Source organism: Mastacembelus armatus, chromosome 17 (assembly GCF_900324485.2).
Source record: "Mastacembelus armatus chromosome 17, fMasArm1.2, whole genome shotgun sequence".
In the NCBI taxonomy this organism is placed as follows: Eukaryota; Metazoa; Chordata; class Actinopteri; order Synbranchiformes; family Mastacembelidae; genus Mastacembelus; species Mastacembelus armatus.
In genome coordinates this window covers 12,822,961-12,844,680 of record NC_046649.1, presented here as the reverse complement: position 1 = coordinate 12,844,680, position 21,720 = coordinate 12,822,961, and the positions used below count along the sequence as shown (strand labels likewise).

General features: G+C 41.6%; 1 protein-coding gene across 2 annotated transcripts in view; it reads left to right on the top strand.

Annotated features, from left to right (window-relative positions):
* The window catches only part of ephb1 (EPH receptor B1), a 139,918-nt gene that overhangs the window by 28,679 nt on the left and 89,519 nt on the right, over positions 1-21,720 (top strand). For both annotated transcript variants that reach the window (XM_026314575.1, XM_026314574.1), the window contains exon 2: positions 17,780-17,844. In XM_026314575.1, the coding sequence (XP_026170360.1) occupies positions 17,780-17,844 (65 nt within the window). The remainder of the gene's footprint in view (positions 1-17,779; positions 17,845-21,720) is intronic.

Genomic DNA, 21,720 nt, shown 5'->3' with positions numbered 1-21,720 from the left:
CCACCCCTTCATCATCCTCCTTCCTCCGCTGTATTAAAAGTCTTTTAAACTGGATTTTGGCAGCATAGAGTTGAGGCAGGTGGACCTGTAATGTTCACCACCCACCCACACACACACACACACACACACACACACACACACACACACTTGCAGGAAATTAGTTGTCTTTTGCGCTTTTGCTGCAGCAGCTTAGTTAAGCTCTGTGCCACATTGAGGACAAAATCTTATCAAAACTGAAGCAAAGCAGCTCTGTCATGTTGTCTCTTTGTCACACTTTTTCACTCTCATTGTCTCTCTCTGTACCCTGACTAACCTGTTCTATTCTATTAAGCTAAAAGACGTGTTTGAAAGTCTAAGCCATTTATTTCTCCAATATCCAACAGGTAATCATCTTGACTTAAGTGAGTGCTGTAAGTGAGAATGTAGACCAGTCAGCGAGTATTGTAAGTGTATTCCATTGATAATGGTGAAAGGCATTTAGTATTGATTTTCAAAGTAAAACAAATACTTCACAGCCAATTGACTCTCTATTATTTTACTCACTGCATAGTTCTGCTGCACATTAATCCATCCGCCAAACCACAGATCCTAGCCGGAGCTCGTGTCTAAACCTTTGCTTTCACGTGTAATTCTGCTGAAGTGTGCATGCATGTCCACAACAATGGACAAAGAACGATGAATTCTTCTACAGTTTTTAAGCACTTTTTAAGTACTTTAAAACTTAACAACACAGATAGAGTGCCAGTGCCAGTGGCCGTATTTCCTAGATTGACTCATTACGTTTACTATGACATGTGACCTTTTGCTCTGATAAATGTAACACAGACCACAGGGGGGAAATAGGCAAAACAGGATCGCGAATTGTACACCAGTGTGAAACTGAGAGAAATGAGAAGAAAGTGCCAGTGTTGTTTTTCTTTCTCTACCATTGGGATTTATCAGCAGCCAAAATACGCACTTGCTCAAGCACATACAAAACCCGTTAACTCTCATTCAGTCATATGCACTCGTGCACGACGCAACACACACGTCTCCCCCCTTTCCCCACATCCTCAGGGGAGAGGTCAGGTTAAGTGCCGTGTGGGGCGGTAGGCCTGTTTTTCCTCCTTGGCTGGCACCCTGCCTGTGTCAACAGTCCCTCTCTACAAAAGCCACTAATGCAAGTGCCAGTGCTGACAGTGTTCTGACAATGAATTACTATCTGTCAACCATGGCCCCTGTCCGGCTGCCGGTCCTACTGAAAAACAGATCTGTTGCGAGAGCACAGGTTAATCTAGCTGTGAGGCTCCACTGGCGACTACCTCTTTGGCCATGTGTGACTGAGAATAGATTGGGAGGAATTAACACTACTGCCTCAGGGAGTGTTGACAGAGGTGTGAGTGTGTGTCTGTTGATGATAGGAAGTGAGGAGGGGGCAGCTGACAAGGTTTGTGGAGGAGGTTTTGTATTCACAATCCATTATCTTCAGGGAGGAATCGCACTGGATAAAGGTTGCTTCATGCCATTTCGGAGATGTAAGACAAATACCAGCAGACCGTGTAAACATTGTGGTGAGAGTATGAGTATGTGTCTCCCTTTTGTCTGCTGTATCAATCCCTCTGTCGCTCTGCCAACCTGTTTTTTTTATACCCATCTCTAGTGTTTTTTGGGGGGTTTTTTACATTGTTCTTGTCTGCTGTTGCAGCACAGTGAAGCCTGTCAATTACTTAAGAGGCCATATGCGTGTTAGTGTATGCATTTGTTTATAGCTGTGTGTCTTACATTTGACTGAGTCAGCAAAGGTCAACTTTGTTCATAGCCTCCTAAGGAGAGAGCGTTTAAGCTGGTCTCCCTACCACTGTGCCAGCTGTCTGTTTCCTTTCCAAACAGCTCTGTTGGCTAAACCCCTGTTGCCACATCATGGCCCCCTGCCTATGGCAACATACTGTTAAAAGCTTACCATTGTTAGTGTGTGCTGAGTCTCGTGAATAATCAATCTGTTTTCCTCTAAATGGTCTTGAAAGTGATCATTGACATTTTCTTTTGCTTCCATCATTGCAGGTATCAAATGTATGCTATTGTGAAATGATAGCAGTTATAGGAGCAGATTACAAATCAAAATCCTCACCTGGATTTTCCAGATTATCATATTTGTTGTAGCAATAAGCCATGAATCAGCAGCTGGGGATATTTACAAGGATTTGGGTTTTATAAATCACACAGAAGGACTATGCAATTTTGTGGATTTCCCCCAATTATCTTGAAGCAGAGAAAGGGGAAATTGAGGGATGAATAAGAAAAGAAAGTAGAAAGCGTCAAAGCATGCTGGCATTAGTCAGTTAGCTGTGTGAGGCATCTCCTGGAGATATTTCACTTCGGATAATACCTCCTCTGTCAGCAACCTGTGTGTTCATGGAAGCATGTGTCTGCATGGTATTCTTTTGCATGCTGGTATAAGTGTCGGTGTGCATGTGTGTGAGGTTTGCCTGAGCACACACCTGCCAAAATACCTTCCTATAGTCTACCTTGAGAGACAGCGCAGACTGGAGTGCTTGTTTTCCCACTCACAGTGGGTGTGCATTTCTTTATCTCCTTTCCCTGTCGTGTTGACTGATGGGTAATATGCTAAATGGGGCCTGTGTTTACCTCACCTGTGCCACCGACAGGCCTCTGTGTGTGCTGGGCTGTGACAGGGAGCACTAATAATGCTTTAACTGCTCTGTCAAACTTCAATCACATTGACACAAGTTTAGCGTAGCACACTGTCCTGCTGGCAGAGGTGCTGTCACTGGACAGATGTAAGTGAATTGTGTCCCAGTTGTTACATGGCAAATATTGATGATGTATTAGAGGTCAGGCAAATGGGCATGTGCAGTAGCAGCACAAGTGTGTATGTGCGTTTGTGTGTCTATATCTGGATACATGTGTCTATGTATGCAAAGGCTCAATATGTGTTTGCATATGTGCATGTGTGGGTGTGTACTTCAGTATGTCTACTCATTTATATGTGTATATCTATTGCAGGGTTAGTGGAGCAGTGAGGCCTTGCAATGAGTCTCTCTACAGGAGTGTGTGATTTACGAGCCTGGTGCGAGCACTTCTCTCATCCTCCTGCATAATGTCCCCATTAGAGATAGCAGACACTGTGGCTCTGTTCATCATCTCGCCCCAGCTACCGGCACACCTGGGGAGAGGGACAGAGAGAGTGGGAGAGGGACAGAGACAGAAGGAAGAAAAAGCAGAATAAAAGAGGAACTAGTACAGTGCATTATCTCAACATCAATTTTTTACAAGAGCCATGACCAACTGTATCTGTGTACAGCAGAGTAGAAAGAGATTAAAAAAAAAAAAAAAAAAAAAAGATGGTGAAAAAAAGTTTTATGACTCATTCTTTACCCCATCTTGCCACAACCACCACAGCAGTAGCCATATCTTGCCAAACATAGCAAAGTAGCCTACCACATTCCTTAATCTCCTCTGGCTCTACTTGCTGTTTTTTTGTTTTTTGTCTACCTGTGTTCTATACTTGTTTGTTTTGGTCTGTCAGACTCATTATGTGGAGTGAGCTGTCAGGGGACACACAGGCTAACAACACCCCTGGGGAGGAGAAAAGAGAAGTAGTAGTGTGTGAAAACTCTCTGGGAGTCATTCCAACATCCATCTACATTAATAACTGCACAACCGCAGATAACAAACACTTCATGAAATGGTAGTCATATTTGCTCAGCGTACACTTAAGCCCGAGCAAAAGCATTTTATGAAATGTACTGTGTATACTGGCAAATATTTGGAGTAGTGTGCCTTTTATGATAGTGAGTGAAATATTTGTTTGTACCACCATCACACAATGGTTTTGTGCTTTATCTTATTTATACAACTGCTCTGTGTACTGAGCTTATGACCAAAGGTACATTGTATTTTATTTTTAAATCACCCATGTGTATTGTAAATTAGTTTGTTTCCTAACAACATCTATAAAAGACTCTGATATCGCCTTGACGCAGTAGGGCTGTTATATTGTGGAAGGAAAAAAAATAAGTGCGTTGGAAGTCAGAATTGAATTTTTAAAATGCACTGTCATTCTGATTTGTTGCATGTCTTGTTGCATAAACTAGGCTGCTGTTGAATCCTCTGCTAATAAAATATGGAGAAACTTATAATTATGACACCCAATAAGAAAAATGACATGTGAAGACATTTTAGATTCAGTACTGCAGATGGAAAAAATGGATAAATAGGAGTGGATAAATCCTGAAAAATCATCCGAAATGAGATGAACGGTATTTCACACTTCACTTTTTAGTAAATGGCTTGCTTTGTAAAGTAGCAATGTTTACCACTGAGTAAGCAGCTTAAGTCATCTTACCTGGAAGAAATTATGACCTGCCTATTTTGTGTGGCGATAGAAGGTTAAAGTGTCTATTGCTTGGGAGCCTTGGGAACCAATTCGACAAACAAATTAATCATTTTCATTGTTGGCATAACAGTGGTCAAATGAATGTGTGTAATAGAACAAAAAAGGTCAGTTATGTTAATAATTGCAAGCAAATCAAGCAACGTGTGTTCTTTATTTGTGTTTGAAGTGGTATGCTTTGCTTACATGTGCCAAAAAAACAGTTGATCCCCATGAGTGCTAATTCTTTTTGAGGAGGACACAGAGCCTTTCTGCTCTGCTTAACAATTGTAATGAAACCTCCCTATGCTCTTTTTCTGTCTTGCTTTCTCTGGCTTACTCCTTCCAGCACAACGCAGGTCGATGTCTGAGATGAATGGAGCACCAGTAGTCACCATTGTATGTCTGGATCAATATACTGCTGCTTGTACATTATTATTTTTTTTTTTTTATGTTTTAGTACCAAATTTACATAAGGACTCACAGTGATGTTTAAGAGATAAAAATGCATCAGCCTGACAGCACTGCATTTGTCTTATATAGCTAAGATTGTTTAAATGTTTTGGCACACAGACGTAGAGTAAATACCACCTCTGCCCTTCAAGCAGCTTCAAACAAATGCTATTATGGATGCTCTGCAACACACCCAGTTGCACCTATTCCCTCACAACACAAAAACTGCTGCCATTTCATCTAAAATACAGTAGATCCTGAAGGCGTACTGTTCTCTCCAAACACCTGCAAACCACTTAAGTCTTTCATCAGAGCTTTTATACTACCAGCAGGTCCACAGTCACACTGGGCAGACACCTGGATCCATTCTAACCCAGTGACGTACAGCAATAATTTAACACCTTGGAGGAGCTTTTACAGCTGTGTAAGCTGCTTGTGTTTCCTGTATTTACATGTGCATTTGAGAATGTGTGTGTTAAGAGCATGTAAAGTAAGCAGCATGCAAGTGTTTTCCGCCACTGCTGCTTCTGTTGTGAAGGAAAGAAACAGCTTGAAATGGGTTGGTGGCACTACATATTTAACGAAGCTTCGCAGCACTTTAGCTGCGCCGTTGCAGCGCAGTGAATGGAGTGTCACACCTTGACTCCTGGAGCACAGCTCACATCACACCAGCGAACAGCCTCATCTGGCGGGGCTGCAGAGTAAAGCCTGGAAGCACTCTGCTTTTCTCTGGCAGGCAGGTCTTTAACTGAGAGGGTAACCACGGGCCGTCTCACTGCACGCAGAGGCTCACCCTCTGATCCACTCAAGTTGTCTTGGTTACATTAGCAGTCAGCTGAGGGCTCAGAAGATTCAAAATGACAGGATGAAAAAAAAAAGGAAAATGTTACTGGTGGTGGATGTTGCCTAAAAGATGACAGCTAGTGTTGTGAGCTAAGAGAGCCAGTGGGATGGCTGATGTTTGTGCTGCCTGGTAGTGTCACTGGACAGCTGTGACATTTGGGCTGCTTTTTTGGGCCAGAGCTCAAGTACTCGGATATCTCGCCAATTCAGATGAGAAGAGATATATTGTGTGTATGCATGTGTTGTTGGATGGCATGAGATCAAAATTACCCACACTGTCCCTGTGGCAAAACAGATGAGAATCCAGTGTGTGTGAAAAGACATTTGCTGAAGAGTTCAGTATTTTACAGAGCTATGCCTTTGCATTCACAATCAGAGTAGGAAGGGTGGAAAGAGAATTAGGGAGATAAATGAATAGAACGTATAACTTATTAAAAAAAGGAAATGAAAAGAGTGGGCAGGTTGGAGGTTGAAATAAAAATGCCAGCATCAAATGAAGCCTCACTGCAAATTCCTCCCAGGAGCTTCCTCTTTTTACAGTTTCCATTCTCCAACTCCAGAAAAGTACTGAAAAGTATGGAAAGGGTATGTCCTGTTTTCCCCTGCAAGATGAGAGGCCTCCAGACAAATATACTCGAAAAGGTCTGCCTCTTACTCCCCAGAGCCAAAAATTATCTCTCTTTTCCTCCTTCTCTCTTGTTATAGATTCTTAAAGATTCAGCCTCATGCTATAAGGGCAAGATCCTCTGCTGAAAGTTTTTCTTTCAGCCTGAGGACTGTTTTCTATCTCTTATTCCCCCATTGCTGACGGCACATTCCAGAAGTTTCCCCAGAGGAAAAACAAAGCCCATATCCAAAAATATAGACTTCCTCAAGCATGTAGCCATATGCTGCGCGAAGGTGGATTTGGTATTTTGCTTTTAATGGAAAGCATTGTGTTTGCTTGGAGGGACTGGAGAGTCCACTGGCTTTCCTATGAAATAGATGGCAGGAAAGGAAGGTGATCTTAGCATCAGAATCTCTTGTTGCTTTTGCCATATGCGTAGTCAGACTCTTGGGATGTATTTGCTGTTTATATGTGTGTCATTGTGAAGCTGTGTGAGCATGTGTGTGTGGCGGAGCTACACTTAACGAGATCCCCAAGGAACAACTCACTCACGGTTAAGGGAGTAAGATCACGCCGCGTGTTTCCTCTCATTCACACTGTCTTAGCCAGCGCTGTCCCCGTGGTGAAGAGCACCCGACTGGGGAGTACCAAACTGAGGCATCAATTACCTAGATCTCACTACATTGGTCAAGGGAGAACATGGCAAAATTGAATAACACTTTCCCCTATTCTCATTTCGGCATATGAGCTTTCACAGAAGTTCTGGCCAATACACACTCAAGGAAAACAGCAAGTGATCCAATGCCATCCTCTCCCGACAGGTACAGTAACCACTGCTCGCCATCGAGTGTTCACTTTCAGCGAGAAGTGTGTGATGTGATTGACTCACTCACACCTCCATATGACTGTTAAATCGTCTTATATGCACCGTCAGTTGAGGCTTAGCACTTTGCCCAAGCCCCATGGGCACGGGTGTTAATTTGACTTTTATTGAAATTCAGCTTGAGTGGGTTCAAGGTGGTTGAAGGTCGTTCTTTTACTGCCACAGATGAGAAGAGAGGGAGCGCACGGCATCAAATTCTCTAGGCTCTATTTCTCTATGATTCTCTCTCATACTCTCTTGTCTGTTTCTCTCTCTCCTTCCATCAATGGGGGAATTATTCAGGGGGCACGAGTCAATTTTGTGGCGCATCCAAACATGGTTAACAAGAGCCTCTAATGATATTGGATATAACTAGCTGGTGTTTGCCTCTCCCCTTGACACAGTCTTCTGGAGGCTGTCTTATGTTTTTTCATTTGCATTTTGTTTTGAGGGGAAGGTTTATCACTTTGCTCTGACATGTGTCTACACACCTTACTTTCCTTTTATACTTTTTTTTTTCCTTCTTCTTTTACCGCTGATAGCGTAATGTTTCTGTCCATGTTGGGGTGAGACAATTTTGTTCCTGTGCTCTGCTGTTCATAAATATTGCAAGTGCCACAAAAGAACAGAGCATGGCTTTGTACATTCAGGCAGCAGGACAAAAATGGGGTCAGGTGATTTCAAAGAAATGATGCGACTCTTGTGTTTGGCTAAGGTTAGATCCATTTATGGATAAGATAACACAGGGTGATGCCACATGTTGCCCTATCCTTCGCAGTGTCTCTCTGATTACTCCTTCCATATCTGATTTAGTATCTCTCTTCATATGAACTCCTGTCTTTCTCTTTTGCTTAATCTCTCCATCTCTCCCGGCTTCTCGCTATCCTCCGAACTGGTTCAGCATATTATGGGATGGTTATCTCGGTTCAAGTGTGTGACAGAAAAGGACAGTCAGTTTTATGTACTTCTATGCCCTTTTAACCCTCAGTTGCCATAAAAAGCAACCAGGCGAGTCACACTGAGATGGCATCAGACACTGTGCACATATTTGGCACTAGCTGCATTTATTCCTTTATTTCTTTTACTTCATTTTGTGATTCTGTCCCATTGATATTCAAAAACAGCATGCACTTGCTCACACACATGCAGGACCTTGCCAATGACAAGCCTTGCTGTCTTAATGAGAGTGAAGGACGGCAGTGGGTGGTAACTTGAGTGACATCATTTTTTTTTTTTTTCTCAGAGCACTACTTCCTCTTCTGCTTGAAAAAACAAAGATGTTTTAACTCACCCCAGATAGCCCATTAGCTACGGTTTCTGCTGCTAAATGTCAGCCTCCCACAGTCCTAATGCGACCCGGACACGCTTCTCCATCAGACTCCTCGTTGTGTCTCTAGCCAACAGAAGTGATGATAGGGACAAGCCAGGGCTAACTTCTAGCTTTCATATGTGAAGTTTAGAAATGTCAAGGCCTCAGTGGAAAGGCTGTCACTGTAAAGACATTCGTCTGATGGGAAAAGGTTAAATTACATTGTCATTTTCTCTATTTTAGCTCTCCAGTGTAAACACAGAGTTTTGTACTCAGTCTCATTTTCCTGTTCTCCAGGTTGGAAGCAGGAAATCATTGCTTGGTGCAGTTGTTGCTGTAAAGGGATAGTTCCCTGGACTCCACGGTGCACGTCAACCACTCCAAGCTTTCAATTTGGGTCATTGGTTGAGGAATTCTTTTAGGTGTGTCATTAAAGTGATCAAATCTGTGCTTTTAATGGTTTTATTAAAAAGAAAGGAGAGTAGGTAGGAGCAGGAGCTTCAGAGAAATAACAGTGGGTGGGTGTGGCTGAGTGACTGGAAAGTCAGCCAAAGCCTTGTTTCAAAGCCAGTGAACCATCGAGGAGTAGTCTCCCTCTCTCTAAATCCTGTTTTGTGAGGTGAGGAACCTGATAAGAGTTGTAATTACCTCATTTTACTGCAGCAAATTGCCAGGTTTCTTAAAAGCAGACAGGCTGGCTGAGGTAATATCAGCAGTAATGAGTATTGTGGTGGTTGTGGGAGGCTAGTGCTGTTTCCATCTGGATTATTGCTTGGTCACTGCTGCTGGTCTGCTGCTACAACAAACCTTAGCAGATCCCGGGCTCATTACTGTTAGGTATAAAATAGTTTACTTTTCAAGTTCCCTGCACTTCTGACACCTTGGTACTCTAAATAGGTGTGTAAGCATTATTTTTGCATAGTAATATGAGTATATCAGAAATATATAATTTTCTTGATGCACTAAATTTTTCGATGAAATACATTCTTTATATCAAAAACAGATAAATTCTAATTTATTTTAAAATTGCCAGTAACTTAAAAAAAAAAAAAAAATAGTTGCACAAATCGGGACAGGAGCTGCAAGGTGGTGGTTGCGTGCATAATAATTTAAATGAATGTGTCTGTACATGATTGTGCGTATTGTGTGTTTTCTAAGGAATTCTTATAAGCATGATCTTCATGATAAAGGAGTCAAGGACAACAACTGAAATGCGGGCTTTTGACTGAATACTGTGAGAATACATGAAATGACGGCCTAAAGTGAAGTAACTGCAGAATTCCCTAAGTGGTGTCATCACTGCCAGACACGCTTCAGAAATCTACATGGAGGGAGATCATGTTTCTGCTCCGTGCGTCAGGAGCAGAGAGAAATCACATATCCTTTGTCTGAATGCCAAACAGTGTGTTTTACCAGATTATGTTCATATAATTTAACCTTTTCATGTAGCTGTAACTGTATAGCTAGAAAATTGCTCACTGTTTCCAAGCTTTAAAAGAAAAGATAGGATGTACATATTTTTGCAGCTGAGATCACAGTTTTTATGAATCCTTTGACTAAGAAGACCCTTTTTTGTTTTTTTGTTTTTTTTGTTATAAACACAGAGGCCATAGGTCACCCCAGAGAGACCAGTAAACCTGGAGCTCTTCAGGTCTGTTTTGCCTTTCGCTTATAAGGTGTACATGGTCTAACTAGAATGGCTGGTGTGTCCTGTACCCTTCGTATCCTATATAGAGCTTAAGCAGGAATAGAAATCAACCCCACTGTCATCAGAGACAAGAAGGTTAAAAAAAAAATAAGGAGAATAAAGACATGTGCAGTAGAGGAAAAAGTATGCACTGGGATTAAGGAAAGAAGAGAATGAGGGAATGGAGAGATAGATCCAAGAAGGAAAGAGAGGAGAGGAAAGAGGGAGAAAATGAAGGTGGAGGTAATGCTACAGTGAAAAGGATGGGTGGTGGGGTTATGATGAATTAAAGATGACACTCTCCGGCAGCCTGGTTTCTAAAGATCACTCTGTCTGCTAATGTAATGTTAATGAATGCAAATGATGTGCCTAACCTCTCTCCCCTGACCAGGGGAGGGAAGGGGAGCGAGAGGAAAGGAAAAAGAGGTAGAGAGGGAGACGTGTGAAGTGGTGGCGGCGGGGGGATTATGTATAAATGTGCTGTTACACCGGTAGCTGAATGAGTGGCTGACCATTAAGATATGATTAGATGCATGAGTCTGGGGTGCGCATTAACAGTGTTCCTGTCTGTGTTTACCCACTATGCCTTAGGAGGGGGTTGTTGTGTTTTTCTGCTTCTCTTTCCATATCTTTATTACAAACTGCCAATAGTGGGGAAAGAGAGTGCAGCTGCATGCGAAGTGCCACAAGCTTGAATAGGTAATACAAGTTGGCCCAGATGTTTGCGGCCAAGTGAATGTCAACATCCTGTGACGTTAGGTTAATTTCATCAGGTTCTGCATGTAATGCATGTATATTCATTTTTTCATCTTGCAAGCCATTCTTTTTAACATCTGTTGTTGATTTCACTTTGGCTCCTGTAGCTTTCCTCCTCTGTACCTCCGCTCATCTCTTCACTTTCTCACTTGTCTCTGATACTGACCTGCTCTTCTTTCATGCTGAAAATTTTATTTTCACTCAGCCAGAGCCAGTAACTGCAAACCCAGAACACTGTTAATACGTTTGTGTGCACGCGCTTGCGTGCATGCGTGTATGTGTGTGTGATTTGTGAGCCTGTTCATTTAATTCTGTCTGTGGCTCGGTGATGCGGGACTTGTGTATCCCATCAGTCCATGCTAATGTCTCAGAGGATGGCAGATTATTTTATGTTCAATTTTCACATCAGCCACATTGTCATTTCTGTCTTCAGGGAGACATAGTAGTAACATATTTCTTTTGATGTATTTCATTGACTGTTCTGTATCTTCTATTTAAAGGGGGAAAAAACCTTCAGTATGATTGACATAGGCTTTAGTGTGGCATAGATTAGAAAAGTCTCACAAGTGTGTTTGCAAGGATTGTCTTCTTTGCTGAACACAATGACTCAAACAGAGGTTATTACTGCTTTCATATTGTTTTTCACCCTAAAGCAGTATTGTGACATAAGCCCATTCACTGTTTTTAAATCAGCTCATTGCTGGACTTGAGTCTGTTTTGTGTGATTTTCAAAGCTGCGGTGAGTGAGTATTGTCTACATCAGAAGCTCCCACGTGATTTCTTCACAAAGTACTTCACTCTGTCAAAAATATTCCTTTTTTTTTTTAAAAATACATCTCCTGACTGGATGGCTGATTAGTTTGGGACATGCAGAGGCTTTCGCTCTTGTTTGTTTGTCACTTTACTTTCAGCTGGTATTAAGATGCCAGGCTCAGCAGGCTACCGTGGGGCTTCATCATTGTTAAGTGCTCATTTCAATCCTGCTGATTTCTCCTCTTGCTTTTTCATTTCTGTCTTTCGTTCTCTGTCTTTTCCCTTCAGTCTCTCCTTTTCTCCTCCTATCTTGATTCCGTTTCTGTGAAAAGATAAACCACTCTTAAATAATGTCATTCAAAGCTCTCAAACCTTATAAGTATGTCGTTACAATCACAAAGAGAATGCCTTTTCAGCCCTGCAACCAGCAGCTGGACATGATTGTCTCATTGAATTACAAAGTGTACCAGCATCCTTGAGCAGGAGGACATAGTGGCAGGCAGTTGTGGGGTGGGGGTGGGGGTTAAAAGGATAGATGAATGGAAAAGATGTGTTATGGGGTGGGAAGGGAAATCTGTGGAGAATTGTCTGCCTTATTGACTAAGGAGACAGGCGCTTTAGCACATGTTCTATCGACCAGCATCCACGCAATCATACAGACATGGCCACAAAAGCAGACATTATACAGACACTGCCATCCAGACTTGCAAACTGCAGAATTAAAGTCATACATAAAAGCTCAAAGATCATTGAGAGATTAGGCAATCCATTCCTGCTGTTCTTTCTTCTTGGAGCTCTTTTCCCATAGATGTTCTTTACCCCAACTGCTGGCAATATGTGTGTCAATGTGATGTATCATGCGACTGCTTGCTGACGTGTAATTGTGTGAAGAGGGCTGCCTTATCGATCTGTAATGCAGGGCTCCATCAATGTTTAATGCAGTCTCTCTCGCTCTTTCATTTCTCTCCCTCCCCCTCCCTAGCCCCTGCTCTGTATCTGTGGAAACAGCCTACCATTTGGTATTGATCTATCATTTGCTGCTAATGAGAAGGAGCTGGGCTTTCTGGGATTGGAACCTGTAGGCCCTCGGTTGAGCCTTGTTTTTGGCTTAACTTGCAACCTGTGGGTTTCGGCTAGGATGCTGGCAGTGCATTGGCTTGACTGTGCTTTACACCACTGTATGATTTAGGGTAACTAATATTCTACAATGTAATCACAATACATCCTCCAGCCTTGTGGCTCTTTGAATCCATTTAAGACTGGCTACTTTGACACCTACAAGCTATTGTTTTCCAGTAGATTTATGAGCCATGGTTACATAGTCAACATTAAGCTCTCAGTGTTAATCATTTTCCCACAGACTGAACTGCTGGTGAACCTGGCTGTGTTTAATTTATTGGAGCTTGCAGGTAGGAGAAAACACTCTGGGCTGCTCTTCAAGTGGGAGGAATTGCAGTCAGCTGTTGTCTTTCCTTGAGTGATAAGATGTGGGGTCAAGTGATGAGATGTAGGGTCAAACATACAGTATCTCGCAGAAGTGAGTTCACCCCTCACATTTTTGTAAATAATGTATTATATCTTTTCATGCGACAGCACAGAAGAAATGACACTTTGCTACAATGTAAAGTAGTGAGTGTACAGCTTGTATAACAGTGTAAATTTGCTGTCCCCTCAAAATAACTCAACACACAGCCATTAATGTCTAAACCGCTGGCAACAAAAGTGAGTACACCCCTAAGTGAAAATGTCCAAATTGGGCCCAATAAGCCATTTTCCCTCCGCAGTGTCATGTGACTCGTTAGTGTTACAAGGTCTTAGGTGTGAATGGGGAGCAGGTGTGTTAAATTCGGTGTTATTGCTCTCAGTCTCTCATACTGGTCACTGGAAGTTCAACATGGCACCTCATGGCAGAGAACTCTCAGAGGGTGTGAAAAAAAGAATTGTTACTCTACATAAAGATGGCCTAGGCTATAAGACAATTGTCAATTCCCAGAAACTGAGCTGCAGCATGGTGGCCAAGACCATACAGCGGTTTAACAGGACAGGTTCCACTCAGAACAGGCCTCGCCATGGTCGACCAAAGAAGTTGAGTGCACGTGCTCAGCGTCATATCCCGAGGCTGTCTTTGGGAAATAGACGTATGAATGCTGCCAGCATTGCTGCAGAGGTTCAAGAGGTGGGGGGTCAGCCTGTCAGTGGTGAGACCATGTGCCGTACACTGCATCAAATTGGTCTGCATGGCTGTGGTCCCAGAAGGAAGCCTCTTCTAAAGTTTGTTGAAAACAAGCAGACTAAGGACATAGATTACTGGAACCATGTCCTGTGGTCTGATGAGACCAAGATAAACTTATTTGGTTCAGATGGTGTCAAGTGTGCCTGGCGGCAACCAGGTGAGGGTTAAAAAGAAAAGTGTGTCTTGCCTACAGTCAAGCATGGTGGTGGGAGTGTCATGGTCTGGGGCTGCATGAGTGCTGCCGGCACTGGGGAGCTACAGTTCATTGAGGGAACCATGAATGCCAACATGTACTGTGACATACTGAAGCAGAGCATGATCCCCTCCCTTTGGAGACTGGGCCACAGGGCAGTATTCCAGCATGATAATGACCCCAAACACACCTCCAAGACGACCACTGCCTTGCTAAAGAAGCTGAGGGTAAAGGTGATGGACTGGCCAAGCATGTCTCCAGACCTAAACCCTATTGAGCATCTGTGGGGCATCTTCAAATGGAAGGTGGAGGAGTGCAAGGTCTCTAACATCCACCAGCTCTGTGATGTCATCATGGAGGAGTGGAAGAGGATTCCAGTGGCAACCTGTGAAGCTCTGGTGAACTCCATGCCCAAGAGGGTTATGGCAGTGCTGGAAAATAATGGTGGTCACACAAAATGTTGACACTTTGGGCCCAATTTGGACATTTTCACTTAGGGGTGTACTCACTTTTGTTGCCAGCAGTTTAAACATTAATGGCTGTGTTGAGATATTGAGGGGACAACAAATTTACACTGTTATACAAGCTGTACACTCACTACTTTACATTGTAGCAAGGTGTCATTTCTTCAGTTTTGTCACATGAAAAGGACTAATTGTTTTTAAGAAAGCTTTGTGGTTGAAGCTGAGGAGTAGCCCTACATACAGAAAGTGAGGAAAGATGAATCAGCTGCTTCAAATGCACATTTACAGTTACATTATTATTTTTGGTTAATGCAAATTATTGTATGCAATAACACTGGAAGTGTTTATTAAAAGAGATAGAAATATTTGATCCCCAAACATTTACATATTAATTTATATATTTATCTGAAGACTGTCTTTATTTAGCCGTTTAAGCCGTTTAGTTTAGCCTTTGCTTTTTTTAATAAAACACATAGTTGATTAGTTCCTTCTAAACGTAATTATTGTGTAGCCTAGGTCATAGGATGATTTATAATTTTAGCAATAATCCAAAATGCACTCTTATAATTTTGAAGGTCTGCTTTTCCAATTAATGTCTGAGGCTCATTTTAAAAATGAAACTCAAATTTGAGTCCAATTACAGCTAAATGGATAAACTGTCCACATAATAGCTCATTTAAAACTCACACACATACACTTACACAAGGGAGAAGGGATTCTCCAAATCCCTGCTGCCAGTGGACAGGTGTGTGAGCTGTGTCATGCTGCCTGTGTGAGCCCCGCCTCCGTGGCTAATAACCACTTAGCATACTCCATTTACTCATTTGCTACTCTGATATTCTGCTAATGGCAGACATTAAGTCACATGGCAAGGCCCATCCAACCATCCCATGGGCCTTTGACTTTTCTGTGTGTGTGTGTGTGTGTGTGTGTGTGTGTGTGTGTGTGTGTGTGTGTGTGTGTGTGTGTGTGTGTGTGTGTGTGTGTGTGTGTGTGTGTGTGTGTGTGTGTGTGTGTGTGTGTGTGTGTGTGTGTCCTACCTTCTCCATCTTGCGTCTCTTTTCCCCTTCCTTTTGCTTTAAAGGGAGATAGCAAATGGCCTACCAAGTGCCTGTGTGATTTGACTAAAGCTTCTGTGATTTCCCTTGAGAAAAGGTTGGCAGTCCCCACAATGCTGGCTGGTGCTGAGGGCTGTTTCATGCTCCTATCTCCCCAGCTGACAGCAAGTCGTACAGGCAGGCGGGCTAGAGCTGGCTGGCTGGCTGGCTGGCTGTGGAAACTAGACAAGGCAAGGATGATCTTAGAGAAATTGAAATACTCTGATGGAAACCGGGTGTGAACAAGGCTGTCACTGTAGGTGTACACAGAAAATTGCTCTCTGAGTTGGCTAGTGAATGTGCCTGTGTGTGTGCGTGTGCATGTGTGTGTGCGTGTTCATGTGCATGTGCATGCAATATGTGCATCCATGTGTCTCTCTTAATGTGTATATGCGTGAGTGCTTGTGTATGAAGCTGAATTACCTAGGCTAATTGGTTTCATGTCTGAGGACAGTTTCTCCCAGTGAGGGGAGACTGAGAATGAAAGGCCTCCTCCTATCCTGCCGCTGGCTTGTCACTCATCCCCAGTGTACTTGTTTTTTACCAAGACCACTTGAACTGCAAATGACAGGCTTCGAGTGCTCCATCATTTGGAATGATTCCCAAATCACTGCAAGTTTAGTGAGATTCCAAAGTAGGCAACAGGTGCGGGTGTCTGCTTTCTGTGAAGGAACAGTAAAGGGAGGGTGCTGAGGGCTGGAACGAGGGCATTTTCATCCAGTGAGATTTCTCCCTTATCAAAAACACGTGTGGGTGTCGCCAGCCAACCATTTGCTGTGATAGCGGATGATGTCCAAGCAAAGACACAACTGCAGTTCTTCAGATAATTCCCACATACACTGCTTACAAATCATCATCCAGACACCCTGTTCACTTGTTGTATCCTGGTTTTTATCTGTTTGGCCACAACAAACACAGTTCAGGGTGCATTCAGGTGAGGGGGCAGGGGTTATCAAAAAAAAAAAAAAAAAAAAAAAAATTATATGGAAAGTTGGAATGGTTAGGCCAAAGAGGAAAAAGGTAAATTATGACTCTATCATTACACTGCTGAGGCCAACATATCATCCAGTTCATCATCCTATAAATCTGCGTTTATGTCAGAAGGTGAAACAGGACAGACAAGTGGTATATCATAACTGCCATATTTCTCTATTCTTTCCAGGAGCTATATGAGCTTTCTAGGTTTCTGTGTGCCAGCAAGGCAGATATTAATCAAAATAGGGATGACAAACCTTTTGGGTGCGCTGCCAGACTTATTTGTCTATGGTGGTCTGTCACAGAGGATTAGTAAGGGAAGAGGGCAAGAGAGAATAGGTAATTTTTATGTTCTTATATTTCATAGATATGGTGCTAAATATGACACCTCATGTAATACGAACTGAGATCAATTCAGATCTTCTCCTCTCAATGTCAGAATTTCCTTTCTAAGGTTGTAACTTTTTATTGTCTCATTTTTATTTTGCAATCTGTGCACCATATAGTTATTTAAGGTACACCTTGTGCAAAATGTTTTTAAAACTACAGGGAAGGATCAGATATCTTTTCCCATGTCATTGATGCTTGCATGTACACCACATGCCTTGGAAGTGTATCTATGTACATCAAAGTGTGTTGATAGTACTGAGGACCTGTGCCATGCCTGCAGCCACTGTCTCTGAGTAAACAATATGACAAGATTCAGCATTCACACACAATCACACAAAAATCCCCTACAGTGTTTCTCCTGTGCACTCACTCACACACAAGTACAAAAATATCCACTTATTATTTTTTTTTTTTTCATCAATGACTGCGTATCGTGCAAATACATGCACACACATACACAAACAAAGGCAGGATGCGTATACTGTTTCATGCTCACACAGAGAGAACACAATGCAAAACTCAACATTTAACAGCATGACGGAGGCTCTCAGACATTCCTTCCAGCAAAGTACCAAGGCTTTGTTTCCATGTATCTTGTCTTAACAGAAGTCTAGCAGAGATGGATGAAACGCTGTGAAGGATTCGTCTCCTTTCTGTTCATTGATGATAGTGTCAAGTGATCACTGGGGCTTGAATGCAGTATAACTCTGGAATGATACTCAAAATAGCTTTTTCGAGGCTAACCACTGTATCTCCCTATCTCTACCTCTTTGTCTTTGCTGCAGAGACCGTGATGGACACTCGGGTGGCCACAGCTGAACTGGGCTGGACAGCATATCCTAATTCTGGGGTAAGTCGGTCATTGCCATGCACGCGCAACAAACAGTTTCAGAAGTTTTCTCTTCCAGCTGTCTCTGTTGAGAGGCAGATAACTTGGTAGAAGTTTGCGTAACATGAAACGTACAGATATACAGCTAGACAGACAAATAGACAGGAAGGCAGGCAGGATGGGAGAATAGATTTAAGTAGTGCCCAATGTAGCTCCTATTATGGGTATTATTTTCTCTCTGTCCTGGCTCATAATGACTTAATGACATAATGGGCCCACGTAAGTCCCAGAACACAGTACCTAAGTCCCTGTAAATGGAGGCTTGGGGGGGGGGGGATGCCATAGACATAATGATACTGTAATGACACATTTATGCAGGGAAGTGGATGTATTAGAACTGAACAGGGAAGGAGGGGCTAGGAGGATGAAACCGCTCAGGGCGTTGTCAGATTTTAAGGGACGTATTTTCAACTTTCAGGTAGTTTCATGCACATGAAAGGAATCAGATTGGGAACAGTATTCTTTTTTTTTTTTTTAAAGAATTGCAGTATCAGAAATATGATTGCCCTATTACATTAATGGTCCTAGAGAGAATTTTAAGATCTTCTTGAGGTAATTTAATAATTCAATGAAAAGCTCCATAGCCCAACACTGATGACATGAATCAGGTAAGAGCAATCCAGGATAGACAGTGTTTCCTGCATTTCTCTGGGTCTTTGGGTTTTTATGAGGCATTTTATACACATGTAAAGGTTGTCTTTATTGCTCTCAAACAGAGCTATGGCTGTGCTTTAAACACTGGCGACTGTGTCAACCCACTTTTTTCTGTCTCCCCTTGAAGCCTGGTGTCTACATTATATCTATCAGCAAGTGGTGTGTTTGACTGTATACAATCACATTAACAGAAAGGATCTCATATGCTGCGTAAATCATATGTAAAGCAGTACATGTAGATGTATGCAGCCAAAATAATGTCTGGTATGCAAAGCTTCTTGTGAACTAAAAATGGTTTCATTGAAGGTATGCTGTTTTGCATCTAATATCACAACAGCAAGCTGTTTTCCCCATATATGAATATAATGGGAGAAAATTGTGTCCAATTAAAAAAAAAAAAAATCTATCATGTGTCCAAACAGCTTAAAATGAGCAAATGATTATGTTGCAAATCAGCCAGTAGGTAACAAAACAGCAAAAATGTATTATGTTAGAAATATTTATTTTGCATATTTATATAATTTTATTTCAAACATTATAATAAGAGGGTGCGAAACTTGTTTCCTTCCTGCCAATTAATTGTGTAGTGGCCTGCTAGTTAACTTTACTTACGTTACATAATTTGTAAAGATATAAACATGTTTGTTTTTTTTTTGATCATTCTCACATTGTCAGATTTTTTTTTTTTTTCTCTCTCTCTGTGAGGAGAAAATATTTAGTAAGAACTACTGAGCAAAGACATCTAAACTGCTATTTCCATCGAATCCTGTTCAGATCAGCAAGCCTCCAGGCACACAGAGCCTCTTGTCTGTGTTGAGCATAGATTTTTAAGCTACTCCTGTTGTAAAGGTTCAGGCAGAGAGAGACCTGCTGTAGGGAGAATATACTCGTATCACTCACTGCAAGAACTCTCCTCGCTATGCTGGTGCCATGACCTTGCTAGTGGAGTTTGAGAGATGAAGTGTGATTGTGTAGTAATGCACACTTACACCGTCTCTCACACTCAAACGTGAACCTAAAGACACGTTTTTAATGTGTTTCTGTTGAATAATATAATTATGTCAATACTGTCCAATACTGGAGAATTTCCAAATTTCCACTTTTCTCTGATAGCTGTAGGTGTGTGTATGCCATGCAGTTGATATGCAAACCTAATATTTAGTAAATTGTTGCATACCTTTAAAACATGGTCTATCTCAGTGTCCCATATCTCACATAATGAGCAACACAGCTACTAGTGATAGTGGAAGGCAACTTTATATTTATGTTATTAGCCTAAAGAGGGCTGTGAAAAGTGTTAATGTAAGGATTCAGAATGTACAGTGCATGTCTGACTTTAGTGGTGCAGGCTTGTGTGTATAGCCACCGAATAAGTGCTTTACTTCTCTTTCTAAAACTAATAACTGCCTCTGCAACACACATGACAAAAGAAAAGGCACATGCAGTAGATTTTTTTTGCTATCCTCATTAACTTCCTTAAGTAACTTCTCCTTCAGGAGTTCATAAGAAGCTCACGTGTGTCTGGGAGTGTGGTTGTGTTGAGCTGACCTGAAGGGTTAATTTTGAAGGATTACAGAAGCTGTTTCATTGGTTCCAGTTGTGTAAACACAAGGACATATCAGGGTTGGGCATGTGACTGTATTATCGGGCAGCAGTATGTGAATGCACACTTGTATGTTAGCATCTGCTGGAGAGAAGGAGAGCTCAGCAAACAACATTACAATATTTGTCCATAATGTGCATTCCTGCACCAACTTTAACTCAGATAATTTTAGTTTGGTTATATTCCTTTTCCCCCTATGTGGACTTAACTTTCCCATCCCTTTCTTTCCTCCTCTGTCTACATCTCCATCCTTATGAGTCAGTTCTCACTTTATTTCACCCTCACTCCCTCTCTCGCACTCTGTCTCCCTGCACACATTTGCTCTATGATAAATAAAATATGAAGACCCAAAAAGGCAAATGTCCCCTGACCTTGTGATGCAGCATTGTGACAGTGCAGAATGAAACACAATGACAAACACTGGTGCATTTATATGCACTTAAAAATAATGTGATTATTCTCAGCTGTCAAAAGCAACATGGTCTCTGAAACATCATGTAAATGATAAACCCTTTTTGTTTTTATCAAGTTAATTGATTAAAGGGGAATTGGTTAACACAGCTGGATTTATGCTGGAGAAAAAATGATTTCATGGCTATTTCTACACTGAACAGAGATTCTAATAGGTTTTCACATGCATGACAAAAACCCATAAACAGGAAAAGTAACACTGAGTCAGAGTGAGGATATGTACTGTTGCTCATCCCTGTAACCAAAATGATTAAATCCATGGATGAGCTTAAAGTAAAATTTAAAGCAGAAAAGCCAATTTACATATTTCAGCCAATGTGTAATTTAGTTTTAAAGGTGAACTGCATGTTAAAAAAAAAAAAAAAAAACACACAAAAAATAGCCTGTCTATCCAGTTAACAGAACAAATACTAATTCCCCACACTACAAGTAAAATTATGCAATATTAAGCCCCTTAACTGATTTGAAACATGGTTGGGGACAGGAAGAACTCACATTACTCCCCAAATCAGTATAAGCTGAGGTTTTGGCTGTCCCTCATTTGTTGTGGATACAGATGTGTTATCTGATTTCCTGCTTGATTTCTCTCAGTAATCTGGTTTCCTATGTATATGATGTAAACAGACTTTGTGGAAGATGATGAGAAGATGATAAGAAAGGTGACATGCAGGGGTGTTGTATTACAAACAAGCCAAGGATGGAATTTTAGGAGATAAAGAAAAGACAGAAATGGAGAAGAATAAAGTCATGTGTCCACATTTTTTAATGGCATGATGGTGGCATTAACAAAAAATGGAATCCTGCCAAGAATTGTCATCATTTAGCTCATTTATCTCATATATCATATATACATCTTTTCTATTAAAAACAGGAATGCCAATTTAAACTCCCCCTTAAAAGTTTAGAGGTTGCCAGAACAGAGAATTTCCATGTAGACAAAATTTCTGGTAACAAAGGCAACTGTACAGACAGTAAGATTAAATACAGGCAAACACATTAAGGAATTCCATAGTTTTAGATAAAAGAAACCAGTTTCTGTATGTAAAATTGTATGCATCATTCTTGACTGATTTAGATAAAAGAGGAACCCCTGCTTTCACTTGGAATGG